At 44.5% G+C, this 19,684-nt stretch overlaps 1 protein-coding gene across 1 annotated transcript in view; it reads left to right on the forward strand.

Moving 5' to 3' along the window:
* The window catches only part of RPH3AL (rabphilin 3A like (without C2 domains)), a 181,863-nt gene that overhangs the window by 65,234 nt on the left and 96,945 nt on the right, over nucleotides 1-19,684 (forward strand). Inside the window, exon 6 of the mRNA XM_044004398.1 lies at nucleotides 19,333-19,419. Coding sequence (XP_043860333.1) covers nucleotides 19,333-19,419 — 87 coding nt within the window. The remainder of the gene's footprint in view (nucleotides 1-19,332; nucleotides 19,420-19,684) is intronic.

Raw genomic sequence — 19,684 nt, forward strand, 5'->3', positions numbered from 1 at the left:
CCCCTTCATTCAGGGCATGGGTGGTGCCAACAAAGGTGCCACAAATGCCTGGTCTTCCTCACCCTTCAAATGAGAAACCAAAATGTTCTGGGTGAAGACACTTCCGTGCTTCTCTTAAGTGTCACCCTCCATTGGCCGTGCCTCATTTAGAAGCAAACTTGATGGGTGCATGTGATGTAGACAGGGAGCTAGGGAGGCTTTCCATCTGAGATGGGAAGCTAGCTTTTATTTTGCTTTTTTTAAAAAATTGTTTTTAGGTTGGGAAAGGCCTTCGTAAACACCAAGACAGGCAACAGCCAATGAGAATTTTGTAAAATGGTATTTGTTAAGTAACAACACTATGTATTTGGAAGTCTGGAAGAATATACATTTCCAGATTTGTTTGTGAAATGCTTCAGATATATGTTTCCTAATGTTCCTTAGGAAAAGGCACTAGGGAAAGCATTCATAAAGAGCAATGATGTCACTAGAGCTGGGGATTCCAGTTCCCTGAGAGAGAGTTATTCTTTTTTCTTTTCCAACAAACATTTATTTTATTTTCCATTTACATGTAAGGGTAGTTTTCAACATTCATTTTCATAAGATTTAGAGTTCCAAAATTTTTTCCCTCCCTTTCCTCCCCTCTCCATAAGATCGAAATCAGGTTATATATGTACCATCCACAAGTGTTCTTTTTATCAGTTCTTTCTATAGGGGTGCATAGTATGCTTCCTCATTAGTTCCTTGGGATTGTCTTGGATCATTGCATTGCTGAGAGTAGTTAAGTCATTCACAATTGCTCATTGAACAATACTGCTGTCATTATGTACAATGTCCTCCCAGCTCTGCTCACTTCACTATACATCGATGTTCATTAGTCTTTCCAGGTTTTTAGGGGATCATCCTGTTTGTCATTTCCTGTGGCACAAGTCCATTCCAGTACAATCATATAACACAGCTTTTTCCATCATTCCTCAATTGATGGACATTCCCTTGATTCTCAATTCTTAGCCTCCACCAAGAGTTGCTATAAATAATTTTTGTACAATTTCCCCCCCTTTTCTCTTTTTCATGATTACTACTGTTAACTGTTTCCCTTCCATCCTATTCCCTTCCCCATGATATTTATTCTATTATCCATCTTCTTTCATCCCATCACTCTTCAAAAGGGATTTGCTTCTGTCTGTCCCCTCCCCCACTCTGCCCTTCCTTCTTTTGCCCCTCTCTCTTTATCCCCTTCCTCTCCTATTTTCCTGCAGGGTTATAGAGATTACTCCACCCAATTGAGTGTGTACATTATTCCCTCCTTGAGCCAATTCTAATGAGATTGAGGTCTTTGAGCCAATTTTGATGAGTGTTAGGCTCATTTACTGCCCAGATTAAATAGATTACTCCACCCAGTTGGGTGTGTCTATTAGTCCCTCCTTGAGGCAGCTCTGATGAGTTTAAGATCTTTGAGCCTTTTCTGATGAGTGTAAAATTCATTTACTGCCCTGCTCTTCTCCCGTCTCTTCCCCCAATCCATAAGCCTTTTCCTGTTACTTTCATGTAGGATTTTGCTTCTGCCCTTCCCCATCCCCCAATGAATTCCCTTCACCCCTCAATTTAACCCTAAAGATGTCATCATCTAGCTAAGTGACACAGTGGACAAATAATCACCCCTGGACCCAGGGGGATCCTAGCCAAAACCTGGCCTCAGACACAAGACAGTCACCCACTGTATGACCTCAGGTATGTCCCCCAGCTCCAATTTTTTTTTTTTATGGTTCTCTAGGGTCTTGTGTTTGAAAGTCAAATTTGCCATTCAGTTCAGGTCTTTTCATCACAAATATCTGAAAGTCTCCTTTTTCTTTAAAGTCCCATTTTTTCCACTGAAAGATAATGCTGAGTTTTGCTGGGTAGGTGATTCTTGGTTGTAATCCCATTTCTTTTGCCCTTTGGAATATCATATTCCATGCCCTCTGGTCCTTTAATGTAGAAGCTGCTAGATCTTGTGCTATCCTGACTGGGGCTCCACAGTACTTGAATTCTTTCTTTTTGGCAGCTTGCAATATTTTCTCCTTAACCTGAGAACTCTGGTCTGCTATAATATTCCTAGGAGTTTTCTTTTTGGGATCTCTTTCTGGAGGTGATCGGTGGATTCTTTCAATTTCTATTTTAGCTGCTGCTTCTAGAATTTCAGGGCAATTTTCCCTGAGAATATCTTGGAAGATGGTGTCTAAGCTCTTTCCTTGATCATGGTTTTCAGGTAGACCAATAATTTTCAAATTATCTCTCCTGGACCAATTTTCCAGGTCGGCAGTTTTTCCCAGAAGATATTTCACATTGCCCTCTATTTTTTTTATTCATTTGGATTTGCTTTATTGTGTCTTGGTTTCTCATAAAGTCACTGGCTTCCATTTGTTCAATCCTCATTCTTAGGCAATTATTTTCATCAGAGAGCTTTTGTACCTCCTTTTCCATTTGACTTTTTAAGCTGTTGACTTTTTTCTCATGTCTTTCCTGCATCACCCTCATTTCTTTTTCCATTTTTACCTCTACCTCTCTAATTTTATCTTCAAAGTCCTTTTTGAGCACCTCTATGGCCTGAGACCAATTCATAATTTTCTTGGAAGCTTTAGATATAGGGGCCCTGATGTTGACATCTTCCTCTGAGGGTGCACCTTGGTCTTCCTTGTTACTGAAGAAACTTTCCATGGTCCTCACCTTTCTCTGTCGGCTCATCTTGCCTTTCTTTTACTAGACTTTTAGCTCCTTAAAGTGGGGCACTGTCTCCAGGCTGCAGTATCCAAAGCTTCAGAAGTCCCAGGTGGTGTGATTTAAGGAGAATAAGGTTCTTCCCTCGCTCCGGCCTGTTTCCTGATCCTAGATGACCCCAGATCAACTTGCCAATCAACCAGCTTTGTGTGTTGTGGTTGTTAGCTCCTATGAGCCTGTGCCCCTCCCCCACCTGGGCCACTTCTACTCGAGCCTATCACCTGGTTCTCAGTAGGGGTGGAAAATCCAAGTTCTGCCTTAGCAGCAGCATAGACCCCTGTAGTCTCTCCCCTGCCCAGGGCTCAGCCCACTCACCAGACTGTGAGCTTAGTTCCAGACGACACTGGTGCTTCAGCTGATTCAGAGGCTCTGGGGGTCTCCTTCTCTGGTGAGGACTTCCTGAGACTGGATCTGTGTCAGGGTGACTGTGGGGTTGGACCTGACTCCTGTATCAGCACAGCAGCTCCCTCCGAGAGAGTTATTCTTAAGGGAGGGAGAAAGTGCCCTTCCCTTTCTCTTTCCTCCCACTCTCCCTTGACCATTTTACTGGAGAGTTTGGACTAATAAGAGGCAATCCCATGAGAGTAGAAACATGCTGAGGGTTAACAGAAGGTGTCCTGGGAAAAGGTATCAAGGTATTCAGAGATATAACGAACAAGGTTATGACCTCGTGAGTTTTGAAAAGTCAAAAGATCTAAAAGTCTTGTCTGAGTCAAAGGAAGTGTCCACTGTAGACAGTAACAATGACTGATGACATGTCTACATTGGAAGCTGAGAGACACCTGAGGATAAACTAGATGCACTGAGGAAAGACAACTTCAAGACTCTCTAAGGGAACTGACCCTCTGAGTCCAGTGGAGAGCTACATCTAAGAACTTCATGAGAATTACACAAAAGTTTAAAAAAGACTTCTGATAACTAGGATCTCCTTTACTACATGGCATTCCACACATTTGCCTCACTACCGTTTTACTGTAAGTTTGAGCCTGCTCAGAAACATTGTGTATATGAGAGAAGAACGTGCCCCCAGTTTGGGAGATTGTTTCTGTAACAACTGTTGTTGCTTAGTAAATACCCTTTATAAAAGGTGATCTAAAATATGTTTTCCCCACTGATCATCAGCCAGACTTTCCTAAAAGGGTATTTACTAAGTAAGTCTGGCTGATGATCAATGGAGAAAATACTAGTGGGGGCTCAGGAATGATAGTACTACAAATCAGAACCCTGAAGTGTAGTAGTAGTAATTCTCTCAGAAACTGGCCTGTTAGTGCTAGTGGAAATTAGAGAAGTAGCCCCCAAAGGACTGCTACAATATAGGGTCTCATCCTACATTTTGGGGCCACCAGAGAGATTTTCTATCTGGGACTCTTCTTGGATATGCTAGAATAAAATTTTCGAAGCTTTTATTTTTCCCCCTCCCTCTTTCTTGTTTCAGTCTGCAATTGGACAGTTTTTTTTCTTCATTGCTTCCTTTAGAAGTCAGACCATTTCATCTGAGATGACCTTTGCTGGTTTGAATGCTTAAATACTAATAATACCTGTCATATTACTGAATCCTTCACAAGTATGGAGGCTTATATGAGCAGTATGAATTTTGCATCCCTAAAATACTGATGCTAGCAGTTTGCCTAGGGTGCACTTTGATAGCTGACGAATAGTGAATCATTTTTCCTTTTTGCTTACTTTTCTGGGTTGTGAGCCCAGATGGGGTGACTGAAATCCTTCTGGAGGGCTCTAAGAATAGATTTACCTGCTTGCCTAGAAATCCTAAGTCATCAGCCTCCAAGTGCTTAATCCTTTTTTGGGAATCCCACTTTTCTGTGAGTTTCATTTTTATTTATTCTCTCCTGCCCCATGTCCATTTCAGAATAGGATCAAGTGGGAGATTTGGAGTTAGAAAGACCTGTCTCAGGAACTTGATAGCTGTGTGACCTTGGGCAAGTAATTGAAATTCCTTGTATTTTCTCATCTGTAAAGTAGGAATAATAGCATTAATAATACCTACCTCACAGAATTGTTTTAAGGCTCAAATGAGATAAGGTATATAAACTTATATAAGTGCTAGCTATTATTCTCATTCGAGTCTTGGTTTGGTTGGTGACTCTGGGCAGGTAACTTAACCTCTCCCTCCCGGCCTCAGTTTCCTCATCTGTAAAAAGGGACTTCTAATAGTGGCCACCTCCCAGGGTCATCATAGGGCTCAAATGAGAGAGTTGCAAATCTATGCAGATGTTAACAGTCATTATCCTAAATGTTTGGGAGGCAGCAGAGATAGAGACAAAGATGTCTCTAGAAGGAAGCTTGGGTTCATGGACTCATCCACTGTCACATAGTGAATTAGTAAGAAAGCTGGGACTAGAACTCAGATCTCCTTACAGTGTGACCCTCTTTTATTCGATCAGCAAAGGAGACTCAGGAGGACTGTTCAAACAGGAAGAGAACTAGGAGAAAGTAATGTTACAAAAGGCCAGAGAGGAGCAGTGTCAAAGCCCAGAAAATAAGAATGGTGCTCCAAGAGAGCCAGGGCATGGGTGGTGCCAACAAAGATGCCACAAATGCCTGGTCTTCCTCCCCCAGGTAAGCTTCCAGACCAAGGCAGCCCCAGCCACAAGCCCTCCTGCCTTGAAGGCTCTTTTTCTCTGCAGGGTCAGCCCAGGGCATCAGTGACAAAGGCCCGGCAGCAGGAAGCATTGTTGGCAAATCTGTTTAGCTGATGTTCCCAGGCCTGCGTTTTGTGCCGGTTCTTGTACGCCACCGTGTTGTGGTAAATAACAGATAATAACATTCTCCGTCCTCTCCCACCACACGTTGCTGAACATATGGCTCCCCGCTTCTCCTGGCAGGGCCTCTGGTGCCCAGCAAGCTGCCGCACTTCCACGTCCTGGTATTTCTGCATCTTTCTTGAATATCACCTTTAAAAAAAAATCTCCCTTCCCCCACACCGTGCTTCCCTCAGACTTCAGGCACAGCCGGGACATCTGTTAACCATGTGGCCTTGACCCTAGGTTCAGAGGACGTGGCTCCAAAAGCCACCTGTGTGAGCCTGGGCGAGATGCTTCACCTCCAGGTGACTCTGTGTAGTTAAGGGGGTTGTGCCAGATGACCTTCAAGGGCCCTTCCTGCTCTAAATCTGGGGTGCTACCATCCTTAATCCTACCTGGCACTCGATAGCTGTGTGACCTAGGGCCAATCACTTCACTTCTCTGGGCCTCACTATCCTTAGCTGTACAATGACTAGATGGCTTCAGAAGGCCCTTCCAGCTTCAGATCTATGGTCTATGATCCCATAAACTTGCCCTCCTGCATGGGGAGGACAGAGGGAGAGAAGGCCCCCTTAGCTCTGTTCCTTCAGAACAAAGCCCAGGTGCCCTCTCCTAGGTGAGGCATTCCTCCATTTCCTCCTTCTCCCTCTCTCCCCACCAAAGTCTTAGTGTAGTTTTCAGCTTTAATAGCTTAGGGAATAAAGCCAGGAGGCAGAGATGAGAAGGGACAGCCTTCCAGCCACTGGATATCCCCCATGCCTGGCAGCCTCTCCCGCCTCCTCTGCCTCCTGCCCTCCTTAGCTTCTTCCGGTCTCAGCTAAAGTCCCACCTTCTTCAGGAAGCCTTTCTTGATCCCCCTTAATGTTGTGCCTTCCCTCTGTTGATTGCTTCCAATTTATCCCGACTGTGTCTTATTTGTACATGGTTGCTTGTGTGTTATCTCCCCTCATTATAATGGGAGCTCCCTGAGGGTAGGAACCCTATTTTTGCCTTCCTCAGTCTCCCCAGTGCTTAGTGCAATGCCTGGCACATAGCAGTCATTTTATAAATGCTTGTTGACTATTGACTTGTTGGTGATTTGATGAATTGTCCAAAGTGACCTTGTTATTTTTCCCTTAGAGTGATGGGAAGAGAAATTTATTGGCAGTGAAGAGACCTGTCACTTACAGGTTTGGGGGAGGAAGTGGGAGAAACCCCAAATAGACTCTGACTGTACCTGCAGCTTAGGAGAAAGAGTCTGGATTAGATGAATGCCAAGCATCCACAGGGAAGGTTGATGGGAGGTCATGGCTCCTGCCAAGGTTTAATGAGAGCAGAGAATGCTAATGGGGCCCAGGAGGACCAGAGATGGAGGGAGGAAGCCAACTTTGTTTAATATTCTCCTCTACTTTCCTTCTGCTCTGGTGTTAAGTGAGTAGCTGAGGATGAAAATGTGTTATCTCTGGTAAGCCCAGGCATTAGGACATCTCTGGCCAGCCATGTTCTCTTTCCCATTCTCTCATAGTCCTTAGGGCACCCAGAAGTAACCAGCTGCTGAATCAGAGTATTTGATACCTCTGGCTTAGACTTATAAAATTATGGAGAAAAATGTTAATAATAAGTATAAATGTGCATCTTGCAGTGAGCCACTTGTTAAATATTTAACAGAGAGCTGGTTGTTAAACATTTATCATCCCACCCTTCCTTTTCTGATCTCTTCCAGTTCTATTTCCATTACATGATTTGGGGCTGGGTTTCTTAGATTAGTTGTGGCAAGTGCCAAAGATTCTGTGAAGCAGCGCTCTGTGTTACATTAGACATGGCACTTAATTTTTTAACTGGAGAGAAGATTTTGACTCAAAAGCAACAAAATCAAAACCCATTAGCTTTCCCTCCCAGCTTTATGTCTTCTACACATTTGATGAGTACCCCATCTATTCCTTTATCCAAGTCATTAATGAAAATGTTCAACACATAATTTCTCTGGAGACTTACTATCATGTTGTTGTGGTTTTGTTGTTTTAATTAAGAAAAAAAATCTGTCATGTTGCCATTGAACTATTCAGAAAACTACTTTCTGAGTCTGGCCATCTGACTAGTTCAGAATCCATCTCGTTAGGTTTTCATTTAGTCAACATCTCACCATTCTCTCCACAAGAAGAGATTGAGACCCTAATATCACAAGCTTCACTCAAATCTAGACAAGCTGTATCCCCAACATGAGCTTCATCTACTAGTTTAGTAGTCCTGTCAAAAGGGAAAATGAGGTTAGTTCTGGCACTACTTGTTCTTGATGAAGCTATGCCAATTCTTAGTAATCATTGCTTCTGTTTCTAGAAGTTCTCCAACCATCTCTTTAATAATCTGTTGTAGAATTTTCCCAAAAATTGAATTCAGGCACACTGCCTACTTTGTTCACTTCTCTCTCTCTCTCTCTCTCCCCTCCCTTCCCCTCCCTTTCTCAAAATTGGGCCATTTCAGAGAGTATGCTAGTAAATGTTTAACAACTGGCTCTCTGGTGCTGGTGGGATTGTATGCAGGACACATTTTAAAATTTAATCTGCATCATTAACATTTCTTCCATCATTTTCTTAAGTCTGGACAATCAACAAAACAAAACATTTCCAGGATGTGAACACTCCCTCTGAAAACTCCTGCACCTTTTCCATTTTCCACGATCCTTCAGATATCACTGACATTACTCAGTAACTATATCCTTTCAGTACCTGAAGAAGATGATGATGATAACTAGTATTTATATAGCACTTACTATGTTCCAGGGACTCTGCTAAGTGTTTTATGATTATCTCATTTGATCCTCACAAAAACCCTAGGAAGTAGGTTTCTTCTTCCATCCCTCCCTCCCACTCTCCCTCTCTCCCTTCCTTCCTTCCTCTTTACTTGCCTAGTCATTCTACCCCTGGAGAGCATAGCTGAATGCTAGGAACTGACCAGAGCCGAATGATAAATGAGATGGTGGTGTCTCTATTGATTGAGTGCCTGGGAGACATGCCCCTCCAAACACACTACTTACAGCTCATCTTTTTCAGGAAACCTCCCCCTCTTACCCTTGGCCAGCCAAATCACTCAAGTTATTTTTCCCCCAACACTTCTGCTCATTTGGAAATGAGACTACTTTTTTTTTTCTGGCTTTGTGTCTCAATAAGTACACCTAATCATTTTCATGCCTGTGTGCCCTGTCTCCCCAATTAGATTTTGTGCTTGGAGATGCAAAACTCAGCAAAGCCTCAGACATAGTAGCTGTTCAATAACCATTTGTTAAATCTGATTAATACTCTTCCAGATAAAGGCGATCTCTCTCTCCAATTTGTCTGAACATCTCGGCTCCTAGAGCATTCTTTCTGCCTATGAGCTGATTATTTGTGTACTTTGCATCTTATCTCACTCCCCTTCCATCCACATTAAAGTGTAACTTCATTGAAAGCAGGGTCCATGTCTAATTTTATCTTTGTATCTCAAGAGCCCAGCACATAAATAGGTGATTAATAAGTGCCTGGCACACAGTAGGTACTTAAAAAAAGTTGCTGCCTGCATGTTTATTCAGTCAATCATTTGATGAGTATTTATTGAGCCTACTACATTCCAACCATTGTGATGGGTGCTGGAGATACAGAAGCAAAAATGGGGTGCTCCCTGACTCAAGTAACATATTCTGCTGGGGGTGAGAATTGTGTATAGTAGAGAAAGAGAACTTTGGTCTAAGGCTAGACAGTTACCGAATTCTGAGTAGAGCAGATTGTCACGTCTCTTCCTGTAGCCGTGGTAGTGTTGACCAGATATTATTCCCTGAGCAAGAAGTGGAAAATGGGAGACATGCTGTGGCACCCCAGGGGCACCTTTAACTCTCAGTTGCTGGTCATGTTTCTCTCCCACCCCATATAGCCACCTCAGGTTCAAGACACATACTCTCAAAACTCTAGCTCATGAGCCCCCACTCAGGTGTTTGTCTTTAACTGTTAGCCAGAGGATACAATTAGCTCAAAGCAAAGGCATTTAATGACATAGCATAGTTTTTTAAAAGTTATTTTAGGACACCTCTCCTTTTTCCCCATAAACTTAGGGATAATTTTCCCACAAACATATACACTCTCATTAGATAGTGAGCCCATGGCTGGTTAGGCTCTAGTATCCTGGTACATGACTTGGACCATCCCATTGGTTCTGGTCTATGACCAGCTAGAGGACTGAGGTGAGGACTGCCCTACTCACCAAACCAGGTCACTTCTGCCCTGAGTGAATCTCAAAGCTGAATGGACTAATTCCCCATTCTCTCCCCTCTCCCTACTTCCCCAGGTCCAGGATGGTCTCTGATCCTAGTGGGGAGAGTCAAGCAGCAGTCGGGTAGATGTCAAGATGCCTAGGCTGGCTAGACCCTGCTGTTTTGATCCCTTTATTCGTTGAATTTTAATGAATGAAAGGAAGAATGGAGTTGTCTTGCCATTCTCAACCCTTGCTTGTTATCCCCAGGTAGATTATGTCTTGTTGTTTATCTTGTTAAATGTTCCTTTCTATTTCTTGTTGACATTATCACCTGATCTAACTTCTTTGCTGATTCCAACAACATCTCCATTAGCCCAGCAGGATCTAGAAGAGTAGACATTTTTGTTTTTAAAGCAAAACACTTCATTCTTTCCCCAGGTTATTCCAGATAGATGTTAGCCAGAAATCTAGCCTTGCTTAAGCAAGTCTGAGGCCCTAGTCTGAGAGGTGATGCTGTTGGTTGGCAGCATGGAAGAAGGTGATAAGCAGAAGGGTAAGACAGGTAAAGTGGAAAGTTTTCCATCTTTCCTGTCTATGCAGCTTCAGCCTTTAAAAAAGTGTTTTGAAGTTGATTGGATCATATAGAGCTCATTAGAATTGGAAGAGGTGGATTTTTTTTGCGGGGGGGGGGGGTCTGAGTGTCAAGTGTCTGAGTACGGATTTGAACTCAGGTCCTCCTGAATCCAGGGCTGGTGCTTTATCCACTATGCCACCTAGCTGCCCCCTGAAGAGATTTTTAAGATCAAGTCCAATCCTCTCATTTTATTTTAATTTTTTTTTAAATAATGAAAACTCACCTTGTCTTTCTTCTACTCCTCTCACCTACTTCTCACTGAACAAGAAAAACAGAACCCTTATGACAATTGTATATAGACAAGCAAAATAAATTGGCCACATCTAAAAAACATATGTCTAATTCTGCTTGGTGCAATCACAGAAGTGATGAGGCTCACAGATATCATGAGATGACAGAGAACTGTCAGGAGATAAATAATCTGTTTCATCATTATTCCTCTGGAATTGTGGCTGGTCATTACAATAATCAGGATTCCTAAACCTTTCGAAGCTGTCTTTATGATATTATTGTTATTGTATAAATTATTTTACTGGTTCTCCTCACTTCATTTTCCATCAGTTCATACAAATCTTTCTGGATTTCTCTAAAACCATCATTCTTTTTATAGCACAACATTTATAGGTCATAACTTGTTCAGCCATGCCCCAATTGATAGGTACCCCCTTAGTTTCCAATTCTTTGCCATGACAAAAAGAGCTGCTATAAATATTTTTGTCCATATGTCTCCTTTTCTTCTTTCTTTGAGGTCTTTGTGGTATAGAGATCAGATGAGATACTAGTTGTAAAACACTTAGCACAGTGACTGGCACATAGCAGGCTCTATATAAATTCTAGCTTGGTTATTACTATAGAGTGGTAGTGATATCTCTGGGTCAGAGGGTATGCACAGTTTAATAACTTTGGGGACATAGTTCCAGATTGCTTTCCAGAATGACTGGACCAGTTCTCAGCTCCATCAGTAGTGCATGAATGTACCTGTTTGCCCACAGCCCCTCCAGCATTTGCCATTTCCTCCTTTTGGGTCAACTTTGCCAATCCAACACTAGTTCCTCATTTTACAAAGGAAGAAGAGGAAACCGAGAGAGGGAAACGACTTGTTAAAAGCTCTTGTAGTTAGTATAACTGGGTTCAAGCCTAAGCCTTCTGACTCCAAATCCAATGCTCTTTCCACTCTGCCACACTGCCTTCAAAGGCTATGAACTCCTATAACATCAGACATTCACTTTTTAGTCTAAAATTGCCTTCCAAAGCCAGATGGAAATACTTTTTATTGCTCCATAGATCATAGGTTTAGAATGGAAACCCTGAAGACCTTGGAAGACATCAAGCCCTAGTTCCTCCTTTTTTAGATGAGGAAACTCAGGCCCAGAGAGGGGGAGTGATTTTCCCAAAGGCACACAGCTAGAAAAAAAAATGGCCCAGTAGACATTTGAACACAGATTCTTGCCTCCAAGGGCTGCTAGGTGGTGCCATTGTGCACAGAGCACCAGGCCTGGAGTTCCTGACTTCAAATCTGGCCTCAGACACTTACAAGTTATGTGACCCTGAACAAGTCACTTCACCTTGTTTGCCTCAGTTTCCTTCCAGCATCTTTGCCAAGAAAACCCCAAATGGGGTCGTGAAAGGACTGAACGACATTTTGCCTCCAAATCTAGGAAATCTGCACTTTGTGCTCCTCTCCCTAGACGTACCTGAGAACTGACTGTCCTTTGGTGTGGGGGGAGTTTATAGCGTGAAGGGGAGGAAAAGGGGTTCTGGGACCTGAGCAGAAAGTCCTGGGTGCTCCCTTTAAATGGCAGAGGCCACTTGAGCTGGAGTGTGTGATGGGCAAAGGGATGCTTAGCATGCAGCTCATTCTCCATGCCCTGGATCTGCCTGGGAGGGGCTGCTGGTCCTTTGGGAGGCCGCCCGCTGTGCCGCTTTACCGAGTGAAGAAGAGAGATCTTGTTCTTGATAACATTTGCAGCCGATCAATAAGCCCCAGAACAGAGCAGCAGTGGTGGGGGCAAGGGGCAGGACTCTACATTTCCCCAGGAGGAGATCCGGCTGGGAGATTTTCACCCTCCACCTCCCTCCTTGCCCTCCTACTTGCCTGGAATTTTCCTCAAATTCTCTATTTTTTGACCTTGATCACAGAGCAGTAGAGAGGGGCCTGACCTCCCCTCTCTGGGGCTGAGCTCCCTTCGGTTTGTGGGATTTGCTACTTGAAGGTATTGAAGCTATTTGAAGTCTTGGACACGGTACTTGGACCAACTTCAGACATGGTGGAGTCCTGGCTTCTGTCCCCCCAAGAGCTTGTTCTGTGCCCTAATGAATGGGGTAGGGGAGGGTCAGTCTTTATTCCCTTTTTTGTGTTTCAAAAAGTAATGCTTTGTTTTTCATTGGAAACTAAAAGAATCAGGGGCAAAGAAAGGGAGGGAGGCAAGGAGAGAGGGAGGAGAAAGGAAGGAGGGAAGGAAGGGGGGGGAAGATCAAGGAGTTTCTAGGAAGCTTTATCCTCTCCTACAGTCAATCTGTTTGAGGGGCCATCAGATTTTGAGGTGGGAGGGACCCCAGAGGCCACAATCATCTCCTTTATGTTCCAGAAGGAGGAAGGTAGACTTAAAGAGGGGAGGAGACTTGACCAAGGCTCAACATATAGGAAGTGGTACAGGCAGGATTTGAACCCAGGTCCTTAGACTGCAAACCCAGGATCTCTCCACAATAGTAGTCCTGGAAGCCACGGGGTCATAGATCTGGAACCAGCCTGAACCCTGCAAAACTGGGTTTGGTTCTGGGTGACACATTTTAGGAAGGATTTATGAGGTGGTGAACAGCATCCAGCTAGTTCAACCCTCTCATTTTAAAAAGGATACTGAGGCAGTCAGAGGTCAAGTGATTTGCCCAAGGTCACACAGCTAGTTAGTGTCAGAGACAGAATTTAAACCCAGGTCTTCCTGACTCCAAGTCCCACTCCAGGTTTCTGTTGTAGGGGAGTTTTCCTGTATCCCCTTCAGCACCCTGGCCAGGGCTCTCCAGACTCAGAACAGTGAGTGCCCATTGGGTAAATGGCTCTGAATGAAAATCCTTCCTGGCCAGGTCCAGGCGCCCTGAACATTTTCTAGCCCTGCTGCTCCTGCTCAGAGGTTTATTTTTATTTTCAGTATATCCAGGCAGTTGCAGTTTGGGAGCTGGAGAAAGCTGACCTTGGCTTCCCAGGGGGCTTCTGTCCTTTCTCAGACACACTCAGATGAAACACTGCTTTTTGACCTCCCATGTTAACCACTCCTTCATTTGAGTCAGATCGATGCAGGGTGGGGTTCTAACCCCCACCCCCAACTCCTTTGTGTGGATTTCTTTTAAACACAGTCTACCTATTGAACTTTCTTGACTGGAACTGGGAGTAAAGCCCAAAGCTATAAGGGGAAAAGTCACTATTTTCTTATTGATCTGAGATTTAATAGAGAGCAGCAGTTAGATATTATATGAGCTGTAGCAAATTATCTTTTAAATGGCTACTGCTTCTGACGAGACCCGCTTCCCCTGAGATGCCACCACAGCACTCTAGGCTCTGGAAGAAGGTGGACACCAGGGAGGAGTGGCCAACTCTGGCTGTGGCAAGTGTGGGCAACATCATAGACCCACTCCCAGAGGAGAGAGGGGATGGAACCCTGGAGATGACAACATTAGCCTCAGTGTTCAATTATAGTGCAGGGCCTCTCCTAAAATCCTGACTTGACCACTTAGCACCAGGAGCCTTCAGCAAAAAATGAAGGTGTTGGCCTCAGAGTCCTTTGCAATTCCTTCTAGGAAGGAAGGAAGGAAACAAACATTTATTAAGCTACTAGATTTACAAATATAATTTTTTTTTTGGTGAGGCAATTGGGGTTAAGTGACTTGCCCAAGGTCACACAGCTAGTAAGTGTAAAGTGTCTGAGGATGGATTTGAACTCAGGTCCTCCTGAATCCAGGGCCAGTGCTCTATCCACTGCACCACCTAGCTGCCCCATCAAATATAATTTCATTTGATCCTCACAACAACCCTGCAAGGTAGGTGCTTTTATTATCCTCATTTACAGTTGAGGAAACTGAGGCAGACAGAGGTGAAGTGACTTGCTCAGGGTCACATAGCTAGTAAGTGTCTGAATCTGGATTTGAACTTGGGTCTTTCTGACAAAGTCCCAGTGCTTAATCCACTGCTCCATCTAGCTGCCTCTAAACTACAAACCTCCACATACTCCAGAAACCTTTGTCTCTGTAATTTAGAGCATTAAAAACACCCCAAAAACAAAACCAAAAGGTACTGAAGTGAGAGTAAGGAGACCCAGGTCCTAGTTCAGTTCACCCACTGACTTGCTGTGTGACTTTACTCAAGTCCTTTTACCTCTATGGGCCTCAGTTTTCCTAGATGTAAAAATGTAAAAATGAGGGCATCAGACTAGTCTCTTCTGTCCCAGACATTCTGCTTTTCTTGGATCCTCTTTTGTGGTTCCAACAGCAAAGGGAAGAGAGAGACAGACTTATTACCTTGGGGTGGGACTTTGAGAGTCTATTCTCATACTGCCTCTGGAAGGTGGTAGGCTATAGTGTCTGACCCACAGCCTGCACTGGTGGCACTAGGTGGGGATGGGGTACTGGCTTGAAGGGCTAAGGTGTCACTGGCATGGACTTCTCTCTCCTGGTGGCTTTGTACCCAGCCACAAAAACCTGGCAGGAGAGATGGACCCAGCTCCCTGCCTCCCAGCATCTTCTCAGTTCTTTGTTCTTAGAACAAATCAGATACTAAACTGATAATAACAGCTACAAGATCCAATTTTATCCAGAGGAAAAGCATGGCCTGTGCATTTGGTCTAAATCATTCCTGCTGATACACTAAGCCATGGGTGAGATGAGATCTTATCAGTCTCTTGCTGGGCTCCTTCTCCTGCCCCCAGTTTTTTGCCTGATTTCCACATGAAAGAGATGCTCCCAGTGGGCAGTGGTACAGATACCTGTGGCCCTGGATAGGAGATCAGGGAGGGGGATGGATGGGGGGGACCCATGCCACTTATGCAACTCTAAGGAGGATGCCAGGAGCTTTCCAGTGTAGCTTGGCTGAGAGAGCATTGCATGTCAAATTGGGAGGGCCCGAGTTTGAATTCTGCCTTTTGTATTTATGTGGTTATGGATACATGGGTTCAACTCTACATGCCTCCATTTCCCTATATGTTGTAAAGCTCAATGGAAATAAGCCATATGAAGCACTTTGCAGATGTTTGAGTTCTTAGCTACTCAACTGTTGTTATTAGTAATAAGTGAGTTTTTTTGAGGTTTGGGGAGCTGCTTCATTCATTCATTCACTGGTTCTTTTATTTGTTTATTTATTTTATTTCATCCATATAAGGAAGTCCCAGAGAGACAATTTCCTCTACCTACATTGTATTAGAGCATCACCTAGGGCGATGAGGGGTTAAGTGATCCGCCCAGGGTCACACAGCCAGGATGGGTCAGACGAGGACTGGAACCCAAGCCTCTTAGACTCTAGGGCAGGCCTGCGGTCCATTATCCTAGGCTTCTTAATGATCATACTTGCAGATTACGGACTTGGTATCAGAGGGGGAAAGATCTGGAATATGTCAGCTGCATTGCATTCATTTTAATGTATGCATTTTCTTACAGTTCTCATTCAGCAGGAAAAGGCAGTTTCTGGTTCTCCGAAGGCCCCCCCCCCCCCACCTTGTGGAGCCATCTTCTCCGTCCCTCTTGGCCCACACCTTGCCTTGAGTCCCCAGTATCTAATACCAAGCCGCCCCCCACCCCCACCCCTGTCCAGTAACTGATTCCTGCCTCCCCTCCCACAGTCCTCAGTGCTGGGCGGCTCCAGTAGAGCCTTCCACCCTCCTGCTCTTGGAATGTGGGGCTGTGACATTTCACTCCTGGGGGGAGCTCGCAGGGCCTGTCACCCACTCACAGGTTAAGTGACTGATTCATGTGCCCCCGGGGAGTCAGGATCACAGTAACAAATGGCTCCCCCTCTTCCTTTGCGTCCAGCAGCTCAGTGCGTAGCAGACAGATGAACCTGTAGGACATTCCCTGGAGGGCGGAGGTGGGGAGGGGGGAGTTTTTTCTTTTTTTTCTTTTTTTTTTCCTGGCAAAAAATCAGCATGAAATGAAGCCACTTCACAAAAGGGTAAAGGAGCCTAGTAGATATTATAGGCTGACTATACCTCCTACTCCCAGTCTGATCATGGTTTGTACTCAGGCTAGGGCAGCCAAATAAACCCTAGCCTTAGAGGCAAAAGTCCTGGGTTCAGATCTCAGCTTCCCCACTTGTTATCTGCATGGCACTTGACCTTTCTGCAAAATGGGCTTTATAATACTTGTCCTGCCTATGGAGAGGCACCACAAAGGGGAAGGGGGAAGAGCCCTGGATTTGGATCCAGGATCTGTTATCTTTGTAGCAGTTACAAAAGCAAGGCCCTGGCTTTGGCAAGTCTCTTTGCTGCAAGCCAAGCCTTGATGTGGAAAGGGTGCTGTGTGTGTAGAGTCTGAGGACCTGGGTTCAAATCCCAGACCTGTCACCTGGTACTTGTGTGGCTTTGGCTGATCGATTTTGCCTCTCTGGGCCTCAATTTTCTTATCTGTAAAATGGGTGGGGTCAGACTAGATGGCTTTGGGCCCTTGAAATCCTTTGTGGTCTGGTTGCAGACTACCTTTTCAGACTTATTACATATCAGATATCGATATTGAGTGGGATGGGAAGTACACCCACTGACCCTTGTAATAGAGACTCGAGGAGAAAGGAGGCTGAAGCATTGATTTTATTTCTTTCGAAAGAAAGGTGTACCACACTCACTGGGACAACCAGGAGGTGTGACACACTAGGATTAGAAATCAAGCAGTTTTTATACTTTTTACAGACATCTAATTTGAGCAAAATGCGGTAATTGGGTTCAGCAATAAATCTTTCTCCTGGGATGTTCAGCGATAAGTCTCTCTCCTGGGTCAGAGTGCCCCAACCTCAGGGGTTCAGCCATAGGTTATTTTGCAAAATTTCATGTTTCAGCAACAATTTATCATATCTACATAATGTCTCGGTGCAGACCCTATGAAGCAATTTTTAAGTCGATATGCCTATATTTAGAAAGGGGGATAGTAGCTTCCCGTTATTGGCTTTCTCTAGAGAAAAAACAGAGAGAGAGAGAAATAGGGGGCTCTAAGGGGCTTTAAGACTTTGAGATCAGATCACTAGGCCGAAGGGGGGGCACTTTCCATCTCAGTGGAGGGTCATATCCATATGTCCCTCTCAATATCTATATCTGATGTGTAATATATATGATGTGATATCGTGCTCTCTCACATACACACACACATATATATCACACACATGTATATATATACATACATACATACATATATATATATTTCCACACCCCCCAAACTCTACTTTCCAGCCAAACTGACCTATTTACTGTTGCCTGTAAATGACATTCCATCTCCTTCTTCTAGGCCTTTGCATAGGCTGTCCCCTCTCCTAGGCCTGGAAAGCACTCCTTCCTCCTCTCTGCCTCTTACAATTCCTAGCTTTCTTCAAAACCCAACTCAAGGGGGCAGCTAGGGGGCGCAGTGGCTAAAGCACCGGGCCTGAGTTCAAATCCAGCTTCAGACACTTGACACTTACTAGCTGTGTGACCCTGGGCAAGTCACTTAGCCCTGCAAAAAACCAACCAAACAAAAAACCCAGCTCAAGTACCTCTCCCTGTACCAGGATTCCCATCCCTCATCTGCCAGGGCTCTCCCCCTCACTTATTATTTCCTCATGAATATTTTTTATTTATTTAGATATGTACATGATGTTTCTCCAGATTGAATGTAAACTCCCTGACGGCAGGGACTGTTTCATTTCTGTCTTTGTGCCCAGCACAGTGTTTGATACATCACCATCCTTCTGGCCACAACTTCACCAGGGTAGGGAATTCCCAGGGAGGAAATTCCCACTACCTGTACAGATCACCACATTTTCTACAACTTTAGAAAACTGCCCAAGAAGGCACTGAGAGGTCGCAGGATTGAGAACTAGAAGTTACTGTCGGGTCAGTACAACCCCCTCATTTTGCAGATGAGAAAGAGAAATGACTTGCCTGAGGTCACCCAAGGCAGCCAGTATCAGAGGTAATATTTGAACCTATGTCCTCTGACTCTGGAATTAATGCTCTTCTACTGTACTCCATTGGTCAAAGGTCACATAGCCAGTGTGTGTCACGGGCAAGATTTGAACCCAGGCTTTCCTGACTCCAAGGCTGGCTCATAATCCACTGTGCCATAATGCCTGATATATAGTAGGCCCTTCATAAATGCTTATTCATTGATTAAATGCTTTCCCATTCTGTCAAATTAGGTTGATTGAGCCAGAGCAGAATTGTCAAAGAGACCCAAGTGGCCCAACCAAAATAATTGGGAAATATTTAACAAGATAAAGAATAAAATATATAATACAACATAGATAATGTTCATTTGTGGTTTTCTAAGTCAATATGTGGTCTACAAAGATCCATTTCTATTTGACTTTGATACCCCTGACCTAGATGATCTCTGGGGGCCCTTCTGGCTCTATATCTTATGGTTTTATGGTTGAGATGATTGATTTGAAAGCCCTTCAATATTCAGAGAATTGTACAGCTCTATAGAATGATGGTGATCCTTGTTGGCATTATATGGTATTATTATTATTATTAATAAGCAAACCAAAGACCTCCTACCCCTACCCCACAATGTACAAAAGCAATTCTCTGATGAGTCTGAGAGCCCAGAAAGTATTTACATTTCCACTATCTCTTCTCTCTCCCTTCTTTCTTCCTCCTTCCTTCCCTTCCTCTCTCCCTCTCCCCTCCTCCCTCTCCTTCCCTCTCTCTCTCTCCTCTCCCTCCCTTCCTCCCTCCCCCCTCTCCCTTTCTCTTCCCCCCTCTCTCTCCTTCTCTCCCTCCCCCCTCTCTCTCCCTCTCTCTTCCCCCTCTCTCTCCCTCTCTCTCCCTCATATAGAAAGTCTGCACCAAATGTGGGATTGAGACATCCAGCAGTCAGAAGCGGACTCTGTGGTTGTGTAAGATATGCAGTGAGCAGAGAGAGGTAGAGTATCCAGGGGGTTCCATCTGCTCGTAGGGAGGGTTGTATCTCTGGGGACCCTGACTGGGTGAAGGGTGGGGTGGGTGGGGTAGGGGCTGGGTGCTTGGCTCTCAAGTATGTGACCGGGGACTTGGGTTGGGGTTGGGTGGACGAATCTGCACCCTCTGAGCATTTCTAAATCAGGGAGGGTGCCGGTGGGAACCTGGGCCAATGGTCCTTCTTACCAGCAGCCTCCCTCCCTAGGACTGCCTACCTCCTGCAGCACCTC

This window comes from Dromiciops gliroides, chromosome 4 (assembly GCF_019393635.1).
Source record: "Dromiciops gliroides isolate mDroGli1 chromosome 4, mDroGli1.pri, whole genome shotgun sequence".
Taxonomy (NCBI): Eukaryota; Metazoa; Chordata; class Mammalia; order Microbiotheria; family Microbiotheriidae; genus Dromiciops; species Dromiciops gliroides.